This window comes from Sprattus sprattus (assembly GCF_963457725.1).
Source record: "Sprattus sprattus genome assembly, chromosome: 6".
Lineage (NCBI taxonomy): Eukaryota > Metazoa > Chordata > Actinopteri > Clupeiformes > Clupeidae > Sprattus > Sprattus sprattus.
In genome coordinates, this window is record NC_137925.1 from 10,856,259 (window position 1) to 10,879,494 (window position 23,236).

Consider the following 23,236-nt stretch of genomic DNA (forward strand, 5'->3'; position numbering starts at 1 on the left):
GGTTTCTGAAACCTTTAATAGGATAACTATGAACAAGTCTGCTGACCGATATCACAGAGTGAAAATGGCTCTGGCGATGAACATCTAGACTTGAGCTAACGTGTGAGAAAAAGGCCTCATGCATATTTTGGCAGCCCCGTTTTGAACTAAAATATATTCCAATGATTGCGAGTGTGTTAAAAATGAATGCCTTTGAAGTGCAGCACTTCGTCTCAATCCCTCAAGGTTCCGGCTGGTTCCAGTGTCTTTATTCTCTCTTTTTCTTTTTAAATAGGCCAGTGCTTCTGATAAACACAGAATGCTCTCTCGGCAGTGCTGAAACAAAATGCTTTATGATCGGCTTCAGCGCTTTAATACTTCACCAGCAGGGCTCTGGAGTCGCTAAGGCTGACATTCCGAAGAGTACACATAAACAAGAGATGGCAGCTGCACTCCGGAAGATAAGGATTCCAATAAACACCCATTATGTGCTCCACACAGAGTGTGACAGAATGAGACTTCCGGGGCCAGATCAGACATCAGTGATGTTGACACGAATGAAGTGCGATGCGCCACTCGTCAAGGTGGCTGCGTGAACCTGCCACCAAATTGCACATCCATGTTGTTTGTTTCTAACAATGAACATGCTTGTATCCTCCAAGGGGACTAGCAGATTGTTCCACAGCACAATGTTCGTTTTATTAGAGGACAGGACTTGTCTTTCTTGCTTTCTCACGCTCGCGCTCTCACTCAAAATGACACCAACCCCCTCCCCTTACCCTAATGTTGTTTGCTCAATTCATCCTGCTCACAATAAAGGCTGTAATTTTAAGTAGCCTTTTGAAATTGCCCCGGATGCCTCTCTGCCCTCTCTTCAGCAATTCAGTGCCAGATGGGGTTGCGCTGTTAATATGAAATGTGCGGCTCCTTCGTAAAGTCGGACGAGTGATGCTGCTTTGTCGCAGTTAAGGCAGATGAGCCTTGACGACAACGCCTGTGGTGGCAGCCAAGGCCTCGCCAGGTGCGTCGTAAAGAACTCAGCCATCAGAAAGCACAGGGTGGTGTTTGCCGTGCATCACCAACAAAGGAAGGCTAGGGTTGGTGCATGGATGCAGTGGCGTAATATGCAGTGTATCTTTTTCAAGTGTTGTTTGGTTTGAGCTGGTCTGGTCTTTCCATTTCAGTTCGTCTGGCATAGTGTGAGAGATTTCAGCTTTCTCTACATGCTACAACCTTATTACGTCATTAACTTGGTCTGTGTCTGTAGAATGGGATCGAGGTTTTCACAGAAACAGTTTCTACGCAGATTTCAAGAATGTCCTGACATGTAAAACTTTCCTCTGCTGAGAGTATTGTGTCTTCTTTACCCTGTGGTTGCCTCAATTTTATCACAGATTGCTTTTTCTGTGAAAATGGAGGGTTGATAGTGGCTGGAGGCTAGAGAAATTGAGAAAGTCACTATGAGCTATGGCTGAACTGGGTCCATGGGGAGATTAAATAACTACTACATATTCATTACTGTTCCTCCATAAATCGACTAGGACGACATATTCACTGCACACACATACACATAGTATACACGTACACGCACAGACTACCAAGCTTCAGAAAGAGACACCTCAGTCCAATTAGTCTATTCACAAACAGTTGTCGGAAGTGTGGACATCAAAGAGCTCTGAACCACACTAATGCAGAGGACTGTGAGATATCCAGTCCATCCACATCATTATCTCTCTCTCTCTCTCTCTCTCACACACACACACACACACACACACACACACACACACTCATCAATGTTCAAAGGTGCAGGTGGCCAGTGCACAGCTGCGATACCTCTGCTCTCTTCACTGCCTCATACTGATATTCACGGTCTGATTATAGTCACCTTTATATTTCTTTCCTGTTGCTTGAGGAGCTTTTTGTGCCGTCTATTGTGATTTTGTTTTTTGTATCGCCCCCCTTTTTTTTAGAAGCATGACAGGAAATAAAATAACTCGACCTTAGCAGAATGGCAGAGGTGTTTTTTTTACATCCATGTTTGGACGACATGCCTTCCTGTGTGTGTGTGTGTGTTTGTGTGTGTGTGTGTGTGTGTGTATGTTTGTCTGTCTGTCTGTTTCTGTGTGTGTGTGGGTTTATGTGTGTGTGTGTGTTTATGTGTGTGTGTGTGTGTGTTTATGTGTGTGTGTGTGTGTGTGTCTGTTTCTGTGTGTGTTTATGTGTGCGTGCGCGTAGACACTGCATCAGCTGCTTTTATGTGAACAGTGTGGCCTTGATCGCACTAGTCCCACATCTTTGATTTAGTGACCTCTAAATGGAAGTGGGAGGTTGAGTGGTAGGGGGGAGTAGAGTTGAGTGTAGAAGACAGGACAGTTTAGGATAGTAAACAGTGGAAATAAAAGACATGAAAAGAACAGAGTCTGCTTCATTGCTACCCGATAATAATGAAAGTATGGCTCTCTAGCTCACATAATTAAAAAATAGGCTTTGGGCTGAACTCTCAGACCCATAGATGAAATGTGAGGATAAATTGGATGACCCCCAGCTATCAAGGGTCGCCATTCCATCTGCCCGACAATGTCTCTAATCATCCAACTAATGTTCCAACCAATCTGTTTTATTTGGATGTTCTTGCAATCCCTTTGAACCACAATTTTGTGGACTGAGCTCAGGTAATTATAACTGTCTGCTAGCCGCTTGGATGTCAAAGCTCTCTCCTGGGAAATCAAACAGGGTTGATAAATCTATTTCAAACTAATATCGTGAATGACCCCCACAGACTAACCCCATTAGACTGCAGTCATCAGTGCAGGTACAGGTTCTTTAAGAAGAGGCCAAGAAGAGACATCTTCACTTCGGCGAGTACTTTTTTTTGCATAGCGCAAGTCGGTGGAGGAGACACTGGAGACCGAGTGCTCGGGAAATTATGGGATGCTGTGAGTCCCGATGACACGCTGAATAACAATTGTTCATAAAATGTAATTGCAGTGTTATCTTGACAAGTCATTACAGGGAGGGGGGGTGGAGAAGAGGGCAAAACATCTGAAAATCTGCATGTGGAGCTTCACATTTTACTGAGTACTGGTTTCTGACAGTGAATTTATATACAATTACATTGTACACCCATCAGAAAATAAAGTCTGTCATGTTGATTCTACTGCTTGTGATCTTGGCATGCAACAATGAATAGTTTAGCAAGAGGGGGGTGCTCTGTGAGAACAGCCTTAAGATCCCTATACCCACCCCAACCACACACACACGCGCACGCACACTTCACACAACATACAGTTAGGACACCCCACTCAGCACCGTGTGACATCTGTAGGATGGACACCCAGAGGGAAGAGGAAGTGGTTTTGAGGGAGAAGGACAAACAAAACAACAGCAACCAGCAAGACACTCTTGCCTCCATGCTTTGCCTGAGCTACGCTATCCTGACAGACAGCTTACCTAATCTCTACCCACCTCTCTGTCTCTGTGCATTGCTTTTGCTCATATGTCTCTGTTTTGAAGCCAGATTATTTGGTCGTTATCTTCATGTCTCTTTCCAGGAAGCCTTTCAGAGTCCCCTCTAATTGGATCCGGTTATGGTCCACCGTCTGACCCTCGCCGGACATGCTCAACTTATTTATGGTTTACCACAGCTGTCTGACAGCCGGCTCTCTTAACTGGGGCTGAGATTTGGGGAGCGATGGCTGTCTTCTTCACCATCTGGGAAATGTAGTTTAATCAAGTCGTTCTAAGAAATCTATGCTGCAACAGTTCAATCTATTTCTGACAAGTGGAGGATCAGAAAAAAACTCCACCTTGACTCTCAGTCTCACAAAGATTACTTTCTTTTTGCATTTTAATTGGAAAAAACTGCTAGAAATCTCTATCTTCCCGTCATACTCTCCAAAATGCATGTAGGTATCATTGTCATTGGTAGCATAGCACACATGCAGTTGAATATACAGATATGTACACATACCCAGCACAATCAGAGCACTAAGTCCAGTGTCATAAAGCCGATGTAAAGACATCATAAAGATGATAGTATATCAGTCATGACATAAGTCACTCTATGATTGCTTATATCAGACATTTTCATACTCTAGGACACATGCAGCTATTAAACTAACAGGAGCTTGCAAATTAAGATAATGGTCCATGAATTTCTGCCTTTTGACTGTTTGAAGCTATCTTGTACAGACACGTGTCTTCTGGCATGACTAGTGGAGTGTTAAATTCATGAAATTTTGAAGGGGGCTTAATGACACACAGACTGTCGGATGCAATGGGTTCTGAGGACTAAAATGTTTCCACACTCATAAACTAATATCTCCTGAATGGGATAAATCTTTCTGAGCCCTGAAGACGGAGTTACAACCGGTATAGCTTGCTGCAACTAGTCGTGGGGCTCCATAGTGGTTTTTACCAAGGCCCTGAGTTCTTAGCATCCTCATTATTTCATCTGATGGAAAAAAAAGTAGCTCAGCCGCAAAGTGGTTGGCATTTAGAAAGGTTTGTATTTAAGAGAGGCTCGGGTTGGTCCATAATTTGGAGAAAGATAGGTGAATTATAACTAAGTTTGACCCTCATTGGACAAAGATAAAATAACTTTACCTACGTTTTTGCTGTTGATGAAATTGGATATACTTTTATCAATGCTAGCCTATCTATATCAAGTGAACTGTGACATCATACTTCTCTTCCAGGGCACACTCAAATCAATGGTCCTTTATTGCTTTGTAATCCGACTAACTTGTAACTTCTTTTATACTGACAATAGAATTTGTCTTTTGAAATCCAAGAACCTCTTGGAATGTGATAAAGCCCTTCATTATTGTGTCTTTTTGAAATATCTGCCAAAACCTCTATGCAATCCACCACATCACTGAAACTATGACAAGCAAAATCCTTGATAACGGTGCTTATAAGATTAGCCTTTCGAAATATTTCTTGGATCTATAACACAAGACAGTTGATACACATTAACCACTCAATGTTATCCCCACATTATAAAGACAATCACTACTGACTGACAACAAAGCTCATCAATAGGTCAACCCTAAGTCTTTTGATCACCTGAATCTTATAAAGGAGCACACCGGGTATACTATATGCTACACTAGTCTAAGATAAAAAAGTCATCTTGAGTGTTTTGAGTGCCATACTTATAAGTTTAAAAGATGCCCAGTCTGTACATGAATACCACAACTGAGATCAATCTAGGATAGACACTGATGTTTGTTTAAAAGAGGAATGTGTGCATAATGTAGGAGTACAGTATAAAAGTAAAAGACACATCTTCTTGCAATCCAATAACCATGCTAAAAACAATGATGTAGTGATAATTCATTTAGTTCTTTTGCAAATCTAATAAACCTTGCTATGGCATATGACACTCAAATTAAAGCTTTCAGAATCACCAGCATTTTTTCTAAATCTTAGTTTCAGCATATAACAGCTAGAAAGGTTTCAAGCTCTTCGAATGGTGTCAATGGAATACAAATGCCCTCTTGTGCTGAAAAACCTCCAAATATTCTCTTCAGCATTGACTGTAAAATACACTCCAACATGTGCGAAGGGACAATTATCTTCAGCGCATTTTCCCTTCTTCTTCTCCATTTTTTTTTTTGCTTGGTTGTTCTTCACCCCCCCAGTGTATAAAAAAGTTCCCAATATCGCCCCGAAATTTATAAAACTGGAAGCCACTTGCAGGAAATAAGTTCAAGTCAAATGGAGGAACCGAAGAGGGAAGGGTGAGGACGTGGTGACAACAACTATGTACCTTTTCTTTCTCTACCTTTGTATCTCTCTAAAAAATATCCAAATGATAAATCGCTTTGTAATCATCCAGCGCTGACATCTTTACATTTCCTTCATGTCTTTTTTTCTGTTTGAAAAAAGGAAAAATTACAACGGGCTCTTTTGAAAAGAGAGCTACCATTACGCCATCGAGCCATTTCCATGCATCGCTAGAGTCTCCAGGAAGATGAACTGCACATGCTTGATGCCTTTCAGACACACTGCTCGTCTTCTTTTATAGCAGGGTTTTCTTGGTGGTTGTTCTTTGCAATTCTTCCCCGGGACTTTTGCTCTTTTGCTGTCAGGATTCCACTCTTAAAAAAGCCCAAGCTGTCTTATCACAATATCTTCTTGCTTCGAGGATAAAGGCAATTTAAGCTATTTGGCCATTTAAATAAGAATCTCAGAATCCACCTACAGTGTAGCATAATCACTATCTAACTGTCTGCTCAGGCTCATGGTAATTTGACTTCCGTTAGTTCGAGACCAGATAGCGACGGCCATGTTCTGGTTAGACATTTTAAATGGCAAAAATCAAAGTGGGAGTACAATCCAAACAACTGCCCTCATCTTGGATTGTGAGGACAGAAGCATCCGTCTGACCCAAAAAATTAACAATCCTGTCATTTGCATCACCACATCCTGTCCCCTCTAAAAGATCAGTTCCTTTGCATCAAACCTCTCACCAATGATTTAATTCCTGCCTTAGATGCAGTCTACTCAAAAGATCAAAATAGTGATCGCAATCTCTGGCATCCGCCTTCGCAAAGTTACGTCCCCGGGCTGTCTCTCTGATTTGAGACGACTGTCTTTCTTTTCCAACTCCTTGCTGTTCCAGCAGGACCTTTTACTCCGGTCCCAGAGCCTCTCCGGTCTCAGCTTCTATGTAGAATCACCTGTAACCCCCTTGACTGAGCTGGAGCCACTATCCAGGAAAGTACAAAGGAGGGGTGGGTAACAAATGAGTATAGAGAGAGAGAAGGAGAGCATGGGATATTTAGTTTGTTTTTTTTTAAATATGGAACATCCTGTGTCATACCAAACCCTGCCACAGACAAACAGGGCTAGTGAAGGACCTTGAAAAGGAGCCAAAAAGGGAGGTTTCATCTGTTTTTCTTGGAGGCCACTACTGTTATTTGGCTTGTACTTTTCCCCTCTGCTTCTGTCATTTCTGATTGTCCACCTTCCACCTCCCCTCTGCTCATTCTCTGGTCTGACCAAGGGTTGCTCAGGTAACCCTGGGGCCGACCATCCTTCCCTCTGCTGGAGAGATTTCCCTGGTCCAGGCTACCGGTGCTGTTGCTCTTCTTCACCACAGGAGGCAGCAGTGAGCTGGAGCAGAGGAGGGAGGTTAATGAGAGGCTACTCAGCGTCTCTGACAACTGTTCGCTGTTGCTGCATCCGCCAATCACGATGCCCAGATCCTCGTCGGACGGATCCATGGAATCCTCTCGGTGACAGCCAGGGCTGGTGCTGCCACCGCAGCTGCTCTGACTTCTCTGGTGACCCCTGGTGGCCTGGAGGCTGAATGTGACAGAGGTGGTGTTGTGGGGTGTCAGGGTGTCTCTGGGGTGTGGACTGCTTTCTTCTCGCATGGGGGAATTTGAGGGCAGGGGAAGATCTAGATCCTGAGGGGGTGACACGCTAAAGCTCAAGCCTTCCTCCATGGTGGTCTGGAGACTGCCGTCTGAGCTCCCCGTGGCCAGAGAAGAGTCACTGTGTGATGGGTACTGAGGACACATGAACGACAAAAATGGATTAGCCAACATTGCTGGATCAGTTTCCCAAAAGTCATCTAAAGTAACTGACATTGCAGTCATTTTCTCAGAGAAGCATTATACTCAATATTATACGCTTAACCCTATGTTAAAATCAGGGGGATCACTGTGCGTTGTGCATCAAAGAACTTTAAAACTAACCATTATGTGCCTCAGTGGAGTACTGTGCCTCAGCAGAACTGAATGAATACATTAATATAATACACTTAAAACCTGTGAGTATCGATTATGTACTGGGGGATCCTGGAGGGAGGACGATCCAGGATGGGTTAAGAGCAGAGGGTGAATCCACAGCGACCTCAGGCCTGCGTGCGTGTGTGTGTGTGTGTGTGTGTCCTGGATCGCCTATCATATAACATATAACACGTGTGTGTTGCAGTGAATCGCTTGTGCAATAAAAACTGACTTGAAAGTCAGCCTTGTTTGTTTTGTTGTTTGTTTGTTTTTTGTTTTTGTGAACTGTGACCCGGGTCTTACCTGGGTGCAGAGCATCCTGCTGTTGGCTCCTGGAGATCTCAGCGATGCCCAGGAGGCTGGGGAGGTCATCTTCAGCCTCTTGGATCGGTGGCCAAGCCGAGGCCTGGGGGGCGCCGGGATGGCTGCCGAGGTGGGGTGGAAGAACTCTGCAGGGAGCTGGAAGGGACCGGGAGAGGAACCTCCGCACCCAGCACCTCTGCTTTCACAGCCATGTCCTCCTGTTCTGATGCTGCTACTGCTGCTCTCAGCCCCACCTACTTCCACAGAAGAGAAAGACAAGTCAGTTTATTGGCCCATTTGAGCTACACTCAAATCAAATTAAAAGATTAACAAGGTGAAGACAAAGAACGTCATTACTCCCTAGTACCACATCTCATAGTCTTCCTAGTTAAGAATACAAATATATCTGTAATGTGCACCTTGTAGGGACTAATACCTTAACTAATACTTTCAAAAGTGCTGAGATATAAGACATTTTGAAAGGCAAACGAGCCGTTTGTTACGAGTGTGATGTAATGATGCACCAATGGTGAATCACCATAGGGAAGAGTTGAGAAGAATTGAGAAGAGTTGGGAAGGGTTGCTATTTGCATATTAGAACTCATAGAACACTAAAGTAGTGTGAAGCTTTTGAAGAACAGGCGAAACGTTGTTGAATTCATGTCTAAAAAAGAGCTTTTTGTGGTTAGTGCTACTATTTCAACATACATTACTGAACACTGACAGACCTGGTGTAAAATGCCAGTTAGTTTCAGTTGCCTGTGTTAGAAAAATGAAACATTTAATGAACAATGAAAATGAAATTAATATTTGATGGAATTATCCCATGGTAGACAAAGACATTGCACTCTTTAGTTGTACCTAACTGCGTAGTCTATATAGCCATTTGGAAACATATTTTGTTGGGTGAAAAGATTGGTCCATTTGGTAACTCAGTGGTCAGTGTACTGCTGTTTAACTGTAGAGATTAGATTACATGTGCCTGGCATACATTGATAACCAAGATGCAGGTTTCATTTCAAGGAAGGAAGTGGAAGAATGCTTTCCTCAACACTATTTCCATGCCTACCTTTGTGATCAGACACCCACCCAAATGAGGTGAGTGTCTGGCCCGAAAGGCGCTGAGGTCAGAAAAACTTTATGTGATGCCCTTCTTTGAACCTGCAGTGTCTATTTAATAAGGGTCTCCTAATAGCCGGTAGAGTGGCACTATAATGAAAGGCTGGTTATCCTGGTCGCCATCTCTGTAGGCTTAAGCAGAGCCAGCTCACCAGGGCTGTGCTGTGGCAGGATGTGGATGGACTGCTGCATCTGACTCTGGGCCTCTTCCTCTGGCCTCGGCTCCCCTCCCTCCATCAGAGAGCAGTGGCCATGGGAGTCCTGTGGCTCTGATGCTGGATCCCAACCCTCCCCACGGGCCTCTGTTTCCTCAGAGTGGTGGGTGTCCTCTGTGCCATTCTCATCCTGGGTAGAGAGAGAGAGAGAGAGGGAGAGAGAGAGGCAGAGAGAGAGAGACAGAGAGAGAAAGATTGAGGTCTCCAGCTGCAGCAGATGTAAACCTTTACCACTGACCATTAACACTGCATGCAAAGCTCTGCTTCTAACCTAACAACATCTCTTCACACAGCCTCGATCACAGTCATTAGGAAAGATAAGCAGTGTGCCCTCATACCCCAAATATTTATACCCACTGTCTATAAGAACTCAGCGGCAGCCATTAAAGCAAATATGGAAAGTTTGGGGAGGACTCAACCAAGCAACTCCGGGCATTACTCCGCTTTCTCCGGGACGGCTCGAAAGCCCCAAGATCCTGTGAGATTCAGATTATCTCAGGATGTATTAATTAGATTCCTGCGGGCTCATAGCCACTCTCACTGATTAGCGCTCATTACGACCTCACACTAAGAGACTTAACAGATTAAGGAGTTAGGACGGATTTCATCCTCTGATGCCGCGGGAAACGGGAGCGGGTACACCACCAGGGCTCCCTCTGCTCACCTCCGTTTCCATGGCGCTCACCTTGCTGTCCTGCTGCATTAGCAGCTGAAAGACGCTCTGCTCATCCAAGCTGAGGTTATCGGGCAGCGCCGGTGACGAGGACTTGTCCGAGAGCTGCTCGGACCTCAGGGAAGCCTGCTCCAGCTCAGCCATTCGGATTTCCTGTAGAAGGGAGACAGACAGAGAATGTCGATATGTTTCAGGCTGAGTGAAATAATATAATAAGGCCCTGGGAGAGGTAAAACACATAGAGTGCATAGACTATATCTATTTAATATACGTTTAAACCAGAGACAGAACACAGCAGATATGGATACTTATATAAATTGAGATTGTAGATTGAGAGCAAACACAGATTAAAAGAGTCCAGCATTTCCAAATTACCCAATTATTTTATTCCCATTTAACATTAAATAAACATTGTGAGCACCCCTGAGTAAATACATGGACTGAATAGGTTTGCTCAAATCGTGATGAGCCATCACGGCATGAAACCCACAGAGGCAGAGAGACGAGTGTCTGTGCTTTGGAGAACGAGGCCGCTCTCAGGGAGAGTTACACACACAGTCGCACACACTGTCACCACCTGTCACAGAAATCAGAGTGAGCGCATGAGAAAGCTGCAGGACAGTGAGAGAAAGTGAGAAGGCAATAGAAAGAGGCAGAGAGAAAGAGAGGGGGAGCAAGGAAGAGGAGAAGAAGAAGTTCATAAATCAGAGATGGAGCGAGAATGAGAGGCAGACAGATTGATGGCCTGATGCTGTCTGTGTGGACAGACCGAAATGGGGAGTCATAGGTGAGTAGATTCTTTCCAAAATTACTGCTGCCTGGCCCAAGCATGTTTCAGTCAATCACAGTGATGGACATTTGGACGACCTGTGGCTTAAGTATGCACACGGGATGGTTTGGCTGTATATATGAGCCACCGCACTTAAAATTAAGTCATGTACTGTAACACAAGAAAATTACTAATTTGGATTACGTAATGAAAATGAGATATTCATGCGTGTACAGCATGCTATTAATGCTTTAATGAGGTATGCAGACAAAAAAACGTTGACTGATGCAATGTTAATGCGGTTTTAGTACGGTCGGAAGATGGAGGTTAGCACAGAAGCGTTGATTTTGACACGTCGGATTTGACCCACAAATCCAACTACTGAACTCCACTCAAACTCCTTCCTGCATTCAAGTGGAATTCTCCAGTGAGGGGCCCCCTGGTCGATTCACAGCTCGGAGGCTGTGTCTGTCCGTGCACTTGCCCTGGGGGGCTGGGGAGTGGCTGTACCTCTTGCGGGTGAGTCTTGCAGTCTTTGCAGACGGGAGGGGATGAGTAGTGGTGGAAGACGGACCCAGAGAGGTTGTCAATCATCAGCATCTCGCCCTCGAAGGAGTCTTTGATCAGCAGAGACACACTGTCCAGCCATAGGCTCTCCTGAGACGCAAACGTGCACGTCAACTCCCCAGCTCACACTCCGGATTTCATTTACTAAGTTAGTTATTATTTATGTATTTGTTTATTGACACTCCATAGTGGACAGAAAAACACATTGCAGTTTCACATTTCACTTAGCATCACACGGGGCTGTACATCTTAATCCTGAGTGGGAGGTATGTATATGTGACAGAATGCGTGGAGGAACACACACAGGACTCAGTTATGGAGCGCCCTTTTGATTCTCTCAACCCAACACAAAGGCACGAGAGTACTCACACAGATGAGTTGACACATTCACTTACAAACGACGCGTACGCACACACAGGAATGGGAACACTTCTGATACTCATATTCACACACCATGTATCTACTTATCTCTCACCTATTCAGAAACACACTATCTCTCTCTTTCACACACACACACACACACACACACACACACACACACACACACACACACACACACACACACACACACACACACACACGTGTGTCTAACAAGCACCGGAGGTCAGGAACAGCCCTGCCTGACTGCAGTGGCTGCGGTGCTAATGACCGTCCAGCTCACATTGCGCTGCTCAGCTTCAAAGGAGCCTCTGAGCCCAGACTAAGCTCAGCCTCTCGCCACCACAGACCCTCAAACACATCAGCACTTCCTCCCTCCGTTCCAGTCCCTTCCATGGCAAATGACGGGGAGCTACAGCCTTTATAGACTACACAAGGAAGATGGCTGAATGCAACATTGGGTAAAAGGGGAGAGTATTGAAATGGGCTCACAATAGGAGGCCAGGAGGCTGAGAAAATATCGGTCCATAATTGCACTGCTGTGCTGCAAATCCTTCAACAACCCCCATGTCTTACAGGCCTGTTTGTGTAAAACACGTGTTCTTTCCTCAAGTGGGAGTTGCTATTTCTTTATGTCAGGTTTGCACAGATTTGATTCTAAGGTCTTGTGTATATGGAAGGCAAAAGGAAAATGCATTATAGATTGACTGGAACTATACAATTATGCAATGCTTGGTTTGCCAAGGGGGACAGTTACTGCCGATTGAAAAAGCAGCCGCTCACCAGAACGATAAAACGTTCCTCAATCAGCACCCTCTCCAGTGTGTAATTTTGTGCTTGGCTTATATCCCATTAAATCTTATTAAGGTGGCTGGTTATTTCATACGGAATTTCTTCCACAAGCACAGGTGTAATTTTAAATAACCCATTCAGTAGGGAAACATTATTCTATCCCTATTTTCTATCAGAATCTAGATCACAGCTGAAGCAAACTGAAGCATGGGTAACACAGTCGAGGGTTTTTAAGATAAGCCGTCAATAAAATTTGAAAACGCAGATCAGGATTTCTCATCGTTAGAGAGGCAGGGAGACTTAATAGCTCTCTTAATAGCTCTTGGGCAAACAAAGTTATAATAATAACATAAGAATAAGAAATAAAGTGACAGAGAGACTCTTTAGTATGTATTTATTTAAATGAAGATGTGGGATGCCCTGAAGCCGTTGACAGCACCTGGTGTCCACCACAGAATTTGCAATCTGGGATTGCTTCAGGCTGCACTTATAACGTGCAACTCAACAGCCGACGGGTAGGAGGTCACAGAGGACAGCACACTGCTACTGAATGATATTCTTTGCCTAAAATACTCTCAAGTCCCCAAACCTAACCTTACTTAGCCCTCTCATAGGTTAGGTAAGGTTACTGCAGATCGAGTCGTACTACTTTAACCTCTAAAATCAAAATAAGTCTGTTTGTACAATGAATGGGAATAGCTGTGGAATGGCTTGCTCTATAGTAAAGGATGGCTGACATCGGTTTTGAAAGTCGAATTTTGTACTCCCTCTAAGAAAAGATAATAGAAAGATAAAATATGACAGACTGTGTCTGTACAACATGGGTATGAGTGATGTAGAAGCTCTCTATGAGTGCACAGCGCCGATAAACTGCCTCTCAATAATCGCAGCATGCGGATAATGCCCTTTTCATCAGCGCATCAGCATATGGGTGATGTAGTTCTCACCCACTGCTCAGCATATGGGTAATGTAGTTCCTGTCCCCTCTGTGCACAGGTGGGGTGCCTGCGCTATCCATTCATGGGGAGGTTTTCCACCTGCTGCCTGTCCGGGGCCTGCACTTCTAGCTAAGAGAGAGAGAGAGAGTTCCCTGTCTGCTCGCCCTGTGGCAAAGCAGAGTGTAACACATGGCAGAGCAGATGCCGTTGCAGTGAACCCATACTCTCCCTCACCCAGCCACTCTTTCTCTCTCTCTCTCTCTCTCTCTCTCATTCTCCTTCACTACATATCTCTCGCTCTTTCTGCTTATGTCTCCTCTTCTCTACCTCTCTCTCTCTCTCTCTCTCTTTCTCTCTCTCTCTCCCTCACTCGGCCACTCTTTCTCTCTCTCTCTCTCTCATTCTCCTTCACTACACTACATATCTCTCGCTCTCTCTCGTTCTCCTTCACTACATATCTCTCTCTCTCTCTCTCGTTCTCCTTCACTACATTTCTCTCACTCTTTCTGCTTATGTCTCCTCTTCTCTACCTCTCTCTCTTTCTCTCTCTCTCTCTCTCTGCTTCACCAATATAATTCACAGGTCTACTGAATGTCGAGGTTGATTTTTTTGTTTGTTATTTGATGATTCTGTACCCTATGATTCTGTTAAATGTGTTGGTCAGAAAATGTTGAAGGCAGGTGGTGGCATTTTGTTTTCTGAAGATGCTGAGACATTTAGCATTGAGCATTCATCTAAGCATGTCATATGAACAGATGGGAGGACTTTTGAGTCCCTCATCCACTCCCTTTTCAGGTATAGGTACTCTTAGAACCTTCTCTCTGGTTTCCTTCCAGCAATGCTCGTTTGTCAAATGGCTGACCCTCTTATCTTCAGTCCATTCCTATCAATCTTCCCTTTGTCTCTGTTTGACACAAACACACACACACACTAACGCACACGCACACGCACACCCACACGCAAACACACACGAAAACGCACGCACACGCACACGCACACACACACACACACACACACACACACACACACACACACACACACACACACATAGACTGATGAGACCCAGGAGGAGGGAGAGAGACAAAGAGAGTGAAAGACAGAAAGGACCTACAGGTCGAGAATAAGGCTTGTTCAATCTTGCGGTCAGTTTAGGTAGATAGGTACCATACGTCTAGCATGCTACAAAGTAACATCCCACAGTTGCCTGGATTAATTCCCCAGTTTAACATGAAAGATACCGTGTTAGTTTTGGTGCTCTGAGCTCAATAACATTCATCAATAATCAATCAATTCATCTTCAACCTCACTTAACCTCGTGGTATTAAAATACTGTAATCATTAACATGTTTCAAACCACATACATATTATTTTCCGATCCTCCATGGGTGTCTTCTTTATATTCAATTTGAAGGGAACATCAGAACCACAAAGCTTGGCTGCACCAGAATCACATTGTCCGCAAACCCTTTGTTTCTACAACGCTTCCCCCCCCCCCCTACTCCCTTCCCTTTTCATTTCTTGCTCCCGTCTCCCATCTCTTCCTCTCTCCAGCTAAAGCCTCCCTGTTTTCATTTTGGCCTGTAAATGATTTCCTCCCCTCCTCTCTGACAGTGGGAGGGAGGAATGGGAGAGCTGCTTGCTCTGTGGGGAGCCATGGTTCCAGCGCCGCAGTGATTGAAAACTCAGATCATCAGCCCAGCCTAAAATCCTTCTCCTTATTCTCTCTTTTTTTTGTTTCCTGCTCTTCCGCTCTTCCCCTCTTTTCTCTATCCCAACCACCTTTCTCTCTCTCTCTCTCTCATTTCACTCTTTCACTCTTTCCTACACTCTGTCTCTCTTTCCTGCTCTGCCAGTGTGTTACGTAAGCACAACAGGCTAAAAACAAACAGGTAAAGACAATTATAGCTCAGTAAAGGTGGCAGGCATGATGACAGTGAGTCATCAGTCTGTGTGTGAGTGAGTGTGTGTGTGCATGTGTGTGTGTGTGTTATCTTCTGCCTAACAGTCTGTCTAAGCTTGTGTATGTTTGTCTCCGGTTATTTTTGGAATCTCTCATCTAGGTGGGCTTGTGTTTGTATGTTGCGTGGGTGAAAAAAGGGAGATAGAGTGAAGAGAGAGATGAAGGAAGGGTGAGTGTGTGAGCGTGTGTGAGTATGCAGAGATGAGTCAACTCTTGTCCTTCCATAATGCACATTTGCATGATAAATCTCATTCTGCAGGTCAATATCTGGTGCAGAACTTCATTAAAGAGGAGATTAATTGTAGTTCATTGTGTTCATGGGTTATGATCCCCCCCAACACACACACACACACACACACACACACACACACACACATACACACACACATACACACACACACACACACACACACATACACACACACACACACATACACACACACATACACACACACACACACACACACACACACAAACACACATAATTAAATGTCACCATGGAGACACCCGAGATGCAATGACGAAAACACACCCCAATCTCTGTCTCTCTTTCTCTTATCGTCACTCATTCTCTCTCTCCCTCTCTCTCTCTCTCTCTCTCTCTCTCTCTCTATCTCTCTCCCTCTCTCTCTCTTTCTCTTTTCCTTTGTAGTAATTCCTTAGATTTTCTCTTCACCGGTGATAACCATACTCCATACTCTCAATTAACTTGGGGAACAAAAACATCTCCCCCCCACACCACCACCACCCCCCACAACCAGAGTTGGTTTCCAACAGTACCTGGGCAGGCGAGTAGATCCGGTGTGGGTCTCCGGGCTCGTGGGGGCTGGAGTGCGGGCTGGCTAAATGGGGGAGGATGCCGGTGCTAGGGCCTGGTATTCCTCCACACGGTTCAATCCGTCCCCTGCTGCACCCAGCCCCTGCCACTCCTCCAGCGGCGCCAACGGGGCCCATGCAACAGAGGGTGCCCGCGGCCAGCTCCAGCTCGATCTCGGCGTCCATCTCGGCCTCCTCCTGCGCCTCCTTGTTGGAGTCATCCAGGTGCTTCATGAGCACGGCCACCACCACGTTGATGAGCACAAACTGCGCCGTCAGCACGAAGCTCACAAAGTACATAGGTGAGATGAACTGAAGGCTGGGGTTGCACGTGTACTCCGGGCCAGAGGGGCACTCGCGCAATGTGTCCTGAGGGGGCCACCATAGTCATCGGAGAAAAATAGACAAAGAAAAGAGGGTGCGGTTAGAGGAGATATTGGTGTGTGAGTGGCTCAGTTGTTTATCTTGTATTGTTAGCCGTTTCCCCCTGTAACATGCACTGAGCTTGCACTCAATTAGAATGTACTACCATTAGTCACTCGGAACAATGGCCGATCACTGAGAGCGCGCTGACGGTTTTCTGACACAGCAGCTATTTCATGCAGCTCGTATTTCATCGCTCTGTTGTGTCTGAACCTCAGCTCAAGGTAATTATGATTTGTTTGCTGTGCCTGGGGAGATGGTGGAAGGGGGGAATTTGGCTCTGCGGGAACGTGGGAGCGTGGCCTTGTAATTTTCCAGTCCTGATTATGGTGCTTCAGTGGACAGGTACGGCCTGCATTCGCCTCAGAGACCACCATTATCTATGAAGCGTGTCGTAGGTGTTAAATACCAAGCCCTGCCACGCTCATCCATCTCGTGTGGTCTCCTGAGTGAGAGGCATTTGCAAGCTATACTTTTCCGCATAAAGGACCCATTTAAATGAAAGGGTATGGATATGCTGAGCTGGCAAGTCCTCTGTCATCATGCCACGCCATAAAAGTGCTATGGGACGGATAAAAGAACAGCTCTGGCACAGGGTCCAGGGCTGTCATTGGATGTCATTGTTTTTTTTTGTCATAAAGTGCCACCAAAGAGAGCAAGAGAAAGGGAGAATGGCAGTGAGATGAGGAAAAAGGAAAGATAGAGCGAGAGAGAGAGATAGAGAGAGAGAGGGAATCAGAGAGTATTTCAGAGAGAAAAAAATCATAAAATAACTTATATACGTGAATGGACCTCTCTATCTTTACATCTTTACCTACAAATAATGACAATTTACTATAAATGATTAATGTATACTACACTATGCATGAATCTATACACATAGTAGGAAGGAATAATACACTGAAGTCTATTGACTCGAATGGAACCTTATTTTGGGGTTACTGTTAGGTGTCAAAGGAAAACGCAGTACCTTCATGATACCGTTCCAGTTGTCTCCAGTAGAGACCTGGAAGAGGGTGAGGAAAGCCATGCCAAAGTTCTCAAAGGTGGCATGGCGGCTCATACCCTCACAGCGATACTCTTCATTACAGACTGAGAGAGAAACACAGAAAAAGAGAGAGAGAGAGTAAGACATAGAGAGAGATAAAGAGAAAGAGAGCGTTAAAAAGAGACACAGTCAGTCCAGTACTAAAAAACAAACACCTGCACAAAGAACATCATGGTGGTTTATTTGATCTTATAAAACAAGTGGGTTCTATCGCGTTATTTAGCTGTTTATGATACCCACGGGTGTTGTTGCCTGCGCCACTTGGCCTCCGGCCTCGGTGGCTACGGCCGAACACTACCCGTGGGATTATCCGTTACCTACCCCACTCGCACTCGTACTATATTGCTTAATTATTTTGACTCTAGGCATGATTGACGCCTCTGTATGCTCTGGGAACAAATTAACAAATGAACCTTGGAGAAGAAGGTCACGTGACTCACCGAGTTCTCCAAAGAGCTCCACCCCCAGAGCGGCATAGATGAAGAAGAGCAGCATGAAGAGGAGGCCCAAGTTCCCCACCTGAGGGGGACAAACGTCAGGAGATTAGCCACTGATACCACTTACAGTGTCAGTCTCTGAGCGGCTGGACACAATTTCAATATCAATTTACACACAGGTGGTAATAATGTGATATCCCTCAGTGAATTACAACTCTGATACTTCTGAAACATTTACTAGTGCTTGGTTGACTAGCGAAGCGTGATGGTGCGGAGATTTAATAGCGCGCCTCCGTCAAGTACTCCAGCGTTGGTGTCAGAGGCATTGAAATGAATCTGAATTAACCTATTTCATGGGTGAGGTGAACTGCCTCGTAGAGCGGCGAGTCAAGCCCGGTGTGTGCATATTAACGAGCTCTGCCACAGCCCAAAGACAACACTCAAATATCTGTGCTCACTCAACGGGCCTGAAGATAAAAGCAAAGCTTAGCTGGAGACAGGATGATAGATGGAAAAGCTTAACCGTTATTGATATAGAACTCCTTAATATCAAATCAAACACACAAAAGGGTATACAAAATCTGCAAAGTAGGACAACAAAGTGGATGGATGGATATTGCAATACTGTGTACTCTCTAAAAGGATCACATTTAAAACAATTTCAATTTGTCAGCTGCTGAAACAGGCCGATGTTTGAAACAGTACCAAAAGATCCAAGAGTAATTTCGCCCGCCATTCAGGGGGCTTTATGACCCATTTCAGCAAATGAAATAGAACAAGACCTTAGCTTTAGTGCTGGGGAAATGGAAACCAGTGAGGGCATTTACGCCATCTGAATGGCACCACGAGCCATCATGACTTGAGGTAACACAGGATAATGCCCTCTCTCCACATGCTGCAGAGGAACTCATTTCCCTTTAATTGTCTGACAGCTCGTAAAATAGTTTAATGCAAAAAAATGGAGTGGAGACTCTGAAAGAGCACATGGATGATAACTCCTACAGTAGTTATGTTCGACATAACAGTAAAAAAGGCACTATTTAGTTTTGTGATTCGGGTCAGGCCACTGTAAGAAAAAGCTTTCACAGCGTGACATTGCCAATTAGATCACCAAAAAACACCGGTTTAGCATGCCAGCAAGCTTTTATCACTGCCAGCTGTGGTGTGGTGTTTTCAAGGCTTTTACATGTTAACCGTTTATGTTTATGCAGTTATCTTAATAGTATTAGACTTAAGCTCCCTCTTGCTGCTTTGAAATCATCTGGTAATATCTAGATAAAGCAGGTCGACTCTAGATCAGTATCTGTGTGCCATTGAGCGAGTAAGGTCAAGGCTGTAATACTCAGCATGGAAGCCAGTCAGGAGTCTCAGAACTGAGGCATGTCAGTGAGCGTGAGTCTGTGCTGACGGACTGAGGCATGTCAGTGAGCGTGAGTCTGTGCTGACGGACTGAGGCATGTCAGTGAGTCTGTGCTGACGGACTGAGGCATGTCAGTGAGTCTGTGCTGACGGACTGAGGCATGTCAGTGAGCGTGAGTCTGTGCTGACGGACTGAGGCATGTCAGTGAGTCTGTGCTGACGGACTGAGGCATGTCAGTGAGTCTTTGCTGATGGACTGAGGCATGTCAGTGAGCGTGAGTCTGTGCTGATGGACTGAGGCATGTCAGTGAGCGTGAGTCTGTGCTGATGGACTGAGGCATGTCAGTGAGTCTATGCTGACGGACTGAGGCATGTCAGTGAGTCTGTGCTGACGGACTGAGGCATGTCAGTGAGCGTGAGTCTGCCCTTGCGTTGCTCCTTATTGGGGGTTATTGTGCGGGTGGTTCGGTGGCAGCCTCCTTAATCAGGCGGCGTGTTAATAACACCTCCGATTCCCCCGAGATCAGGCGTGCAGCCCAGCGCTAATGATCGAGGGATCAATATTTATGCAGGGGGGAGGAGAGCAGTGCGCAGCTGCGTCACCGCCGTCTAGCTCCCTCAGCGTCTCCCACACGCTTTACGGTCTGTGTTTCTGTCTGTCTATCTATCAATGCCAGAAGAAGTACAATAGGACTGGTCAATTGTTGTTTTTACTCAGTGTCTGTGTTTCACTGTTGACTAATGCCAGCAAGCTTTTATCACTGCCAGCTGTGGTGTGGTGTTTTCAAGGCTTTTACATGTTAGCCGTTTATGTTTATGCAGTTATCTTAATAGTATTAAACTTAAGCTCCCTCTTGCTGCTTTGAAATCATCTGGTAATATCTAGATAAAGCAGGTCGACTCTAGATCAGTATCTGTGTGCCATTGAGCCACTAAGGTCAAGGCTGTAATACTCAGCATGGAAGCCAGTCAGGAGTCTCAGAACTGAGGCATGTCAGTGAGAGTGAGTCTGTGCTGATGGACTGAGGCATGTCAGTGAGTCTATGCTGACGGACTGAGGCATGTCAGTGAGTCTGTGCTGATGGACTGAGCCATGTCAGTGAGCGTGAGTCTATGCTGACGTTGCTCCATATTGGGGGTTATTGTGCGGGTGGTTCGGTGGCAGCCTCCTTAATCAGGCGGCGTGTTAATAACACCTCCGATTCCCCCGAGATCAGGCGTGCAGCCCAGCGCTAATGATCGAGGGATCAATATTTATGCAGGGGGGAGGAGAGCAGTGCGCAGCTGCGTCACCGCCGTCTAGCTCCCTCAGCGTCTCCCACACGCTTTACGGTCTGTGTTTCTGTCTGTCTGTCTATCAATGCCAGAAGAAGTACAATAGGACTGGTCATTTGTTGTTTTTACTCAGTGTCTGTGTTTCACTGTTGACTAAAGCTGTAGGTATAAGTTGATTCTCTGCAACTAGCGTAGACGTTTCTATCTGCACTCTTTATGTGTTTTTTAACTTTCAGTTTAGTTTCTCCATCTAGCTGTTCCTGTCTGAAGGTGATGCACGCATTTCATTTCATTTAATTTTGTGGCATGAAAAACAGTATTACACCCCCCAGTTCTTCTGATCTACCCTGACGCTCTCAACAGATTGAAAGATAGATAGATAGATGGACAGACAGAGAGAGGTGGGAAAGAGAGAAAGGGAGAGAGAGAGAGAGAGAGAGAGAGAGAGAGAGAGAGAGAGAGAGAGAGAGAGAGAGAGAATCCCACCTCAGCTTCAAGTCCCATGGAAAGGTTCTCTGTGATATAGAATATTGTTGTCTAATATGTTTCACATAGAGATACTTGGGCTCAGACGGGCCCCCACATTTAAGATCAACTCAAACAGTAGCAGCGGCCATTAGGTTCCGAGACACATTCAGAATTGAAACTCAGTGGTTCATTTTATAGTTGTACCCAGTACAGGTTGGAAATGATTTAGGTTGAGTGTACAGCATGATTGATTTAGGGTGAGTGTACAGCACCTGTGGTAGTGCTTGCACCACGGTGTCCAAAAGGGCTCTCATCCCAGTAGCCATCTTCAACAGCTTAAGCACTGCAGGAGGGGGAGAGAGAGAGAGAGAAAGAGAGATAGAGAGAGAGAGATAGAGATAGAGATAGAGAGAGAGAGAGAAAGAGAGAGAGAGAGAGAGAGATAGAGAGAGAGAGATAGAGATAGAGATAGAGATAGAGAGAGAGAGAGAAAGAGAGATAGAGAGATAGAGATAGAGATAGAGATAGAGATAGAGATAGAGATAGAGAGAGAGAGAGAAAGAGAGATAGAGAGAGAGAGATAGAGATAGAGATAGAGAGAGAGAGAGAAAGAGAGAGAGAAAGAGAGATAGAGAGAGAGAGAGAGATAGAGATAGAGAGAGAGAGAGAGAAAGAGACAGAGGAGGTGTTATGAATGGGGAACATCCAGGCAAAAGGGCATGGGATTATGGATGAGATAGTTGTAGGGATCCCCTCCGGTTCAATTTCAGCCAAAAGAGGTAATGAAGATTCTCACAAAGGTCAGAGCTAAAATTAAACATTTCACACACCTACACACATACAGACACATAAGGACACAGTCGCGCACACAAACACTTCAGGCGCACACACACACATTCATATCCAAACAAAGAAACAGGACGGCACCTCTCTGATTTGGTGACACCTTCAGTTCAGAGGCTAGAGCAAGATGAATTAGCCAGCCTGACAGATCAATCTGTAGCAGGTTTGTTCATTACATAATTTACCCTTTAGGAAATATCATCTCGGCCTAATAGGGCTTTAGTGTCTGGAGCTCATATTACCACAAGTAATAATGACCAGGCATTGTGTGTGTGTGTGTGTGTGTGTGTGTGTGTGTGTGTGTGTGTGTGTGTGTGTGTGTGTGTGTGTGTGTGTGTGTGTGTGTGTGTGTGTGTGTGTGTGTGTGTGTGTGTGTGTGTGTGTGTGTGTGTGTGTGTGTGTGTGTAAAAGTGGAGGACAGAGGCTAAGGGTGAAAGAGAAAGAGGAAAACGCTAAAGAAACAAGAGGTGGAAAGACAGTCATTTACTGAGAAAGAGAGAAAGAAAGAGTTACAGAGGGAAAGACAGGACATCTGAGAGTGCCAGAAGGGCAGCTGCAGACCTCCAGCAAGGGGGTGCTTCTTTAAGACGCAGGGCATCTACAAGGGTAACACAGAATTTAGTGAGGGTGATACTGGCCACAGCAGGGTACAGTCCAGGCCTGTTGGGCAGAAATGTGGGGTGGACAACACTGCAACAGACACCTTTGGGGGCTACATGAGAGTCAAAGCTCTTACCACGTGCTATGCGTAGCACCCTCATGATGCGGATGATGGTTGGGTTGATGGGAAGGGCGGCGCTGATCTCGATCTCCTCCAGGATGATGCCCATCACCGAGAGCAGCACGATGCCCAGGTCCAGCTGGTTCCACCTGCAGAGGGAAGGAGGGGAGGGAGCATTCAGCCAGCCGATTAGCATGAGAACAAGGGTCTGGATGGGAACGGTATAGTGCTGAATTCCCTGAATGCAATGAAAGCATTTCACACACTGTAAGCCCGGTTTATGCGTTTGACAAGTGGTTGGCCCAAACACTAATCCCTGAATCCTCTATCCTCTTAGGCTCTCCATGGGTTCCTCACGCTTTTCACTGTGGTTAGCCCCTCATTGATGCCGTATTGAAATCCTGTCCTCAT

General features: G+C 45.3%; 1 protein-coding gene across 1 annotated transcript in view; it reads right to left on the reverse strand.

Annotated features, from left to right (window-relative positions):
* Positions 1–6,872: 6,872 nt before the first annotated feature.
* The window catches only part of LOC308366996 (voltage-dependent T-type calcium channel subunit alpha-1I-like), a gene marked incomplete at both ends in the record, with an annotated part of 117,389 nt that continues 101,025 nt past the window's right edge, over positions 6,873–23,236 (reverse strand). The window contains 10 exons of the mRNA XM_080840818.1: positions 6,873–7,499; positions 8,025–8,278; positions 9,296–9,488; positions 10,023–10,184; positions 11,311–11,457; positions 16,216–16,620; positions 17,645–17,766; positions 18,163–18,241; positions 21,534–21,604; positions 22,841–22,974. Of these exons, the coding sequence (XP_080696944.1) occupies positions 6,873–7,499; positions 8,025–8,278; positions 9,296–9,488; positions 10,023–10,184; positions 11,311–11,457; positions 16,216–16,620; positions 17,645–17,766; positions 18,163–18,241; positions 21,534–21,604; positions 22,841–22,974 (2,194 nt within the window). The remainder of the gene's footprint in view (positions 7,500–8,024; positions 8,279–9,295; positions 9,489–10,022; positions 10,185–11,310; positions 11,458–16,215; positions 16,621–17,644; positions 17,767–18,162; positions 18,242–21,533; positions 21,605–22,840; positions 22,975–23,236) is intronic.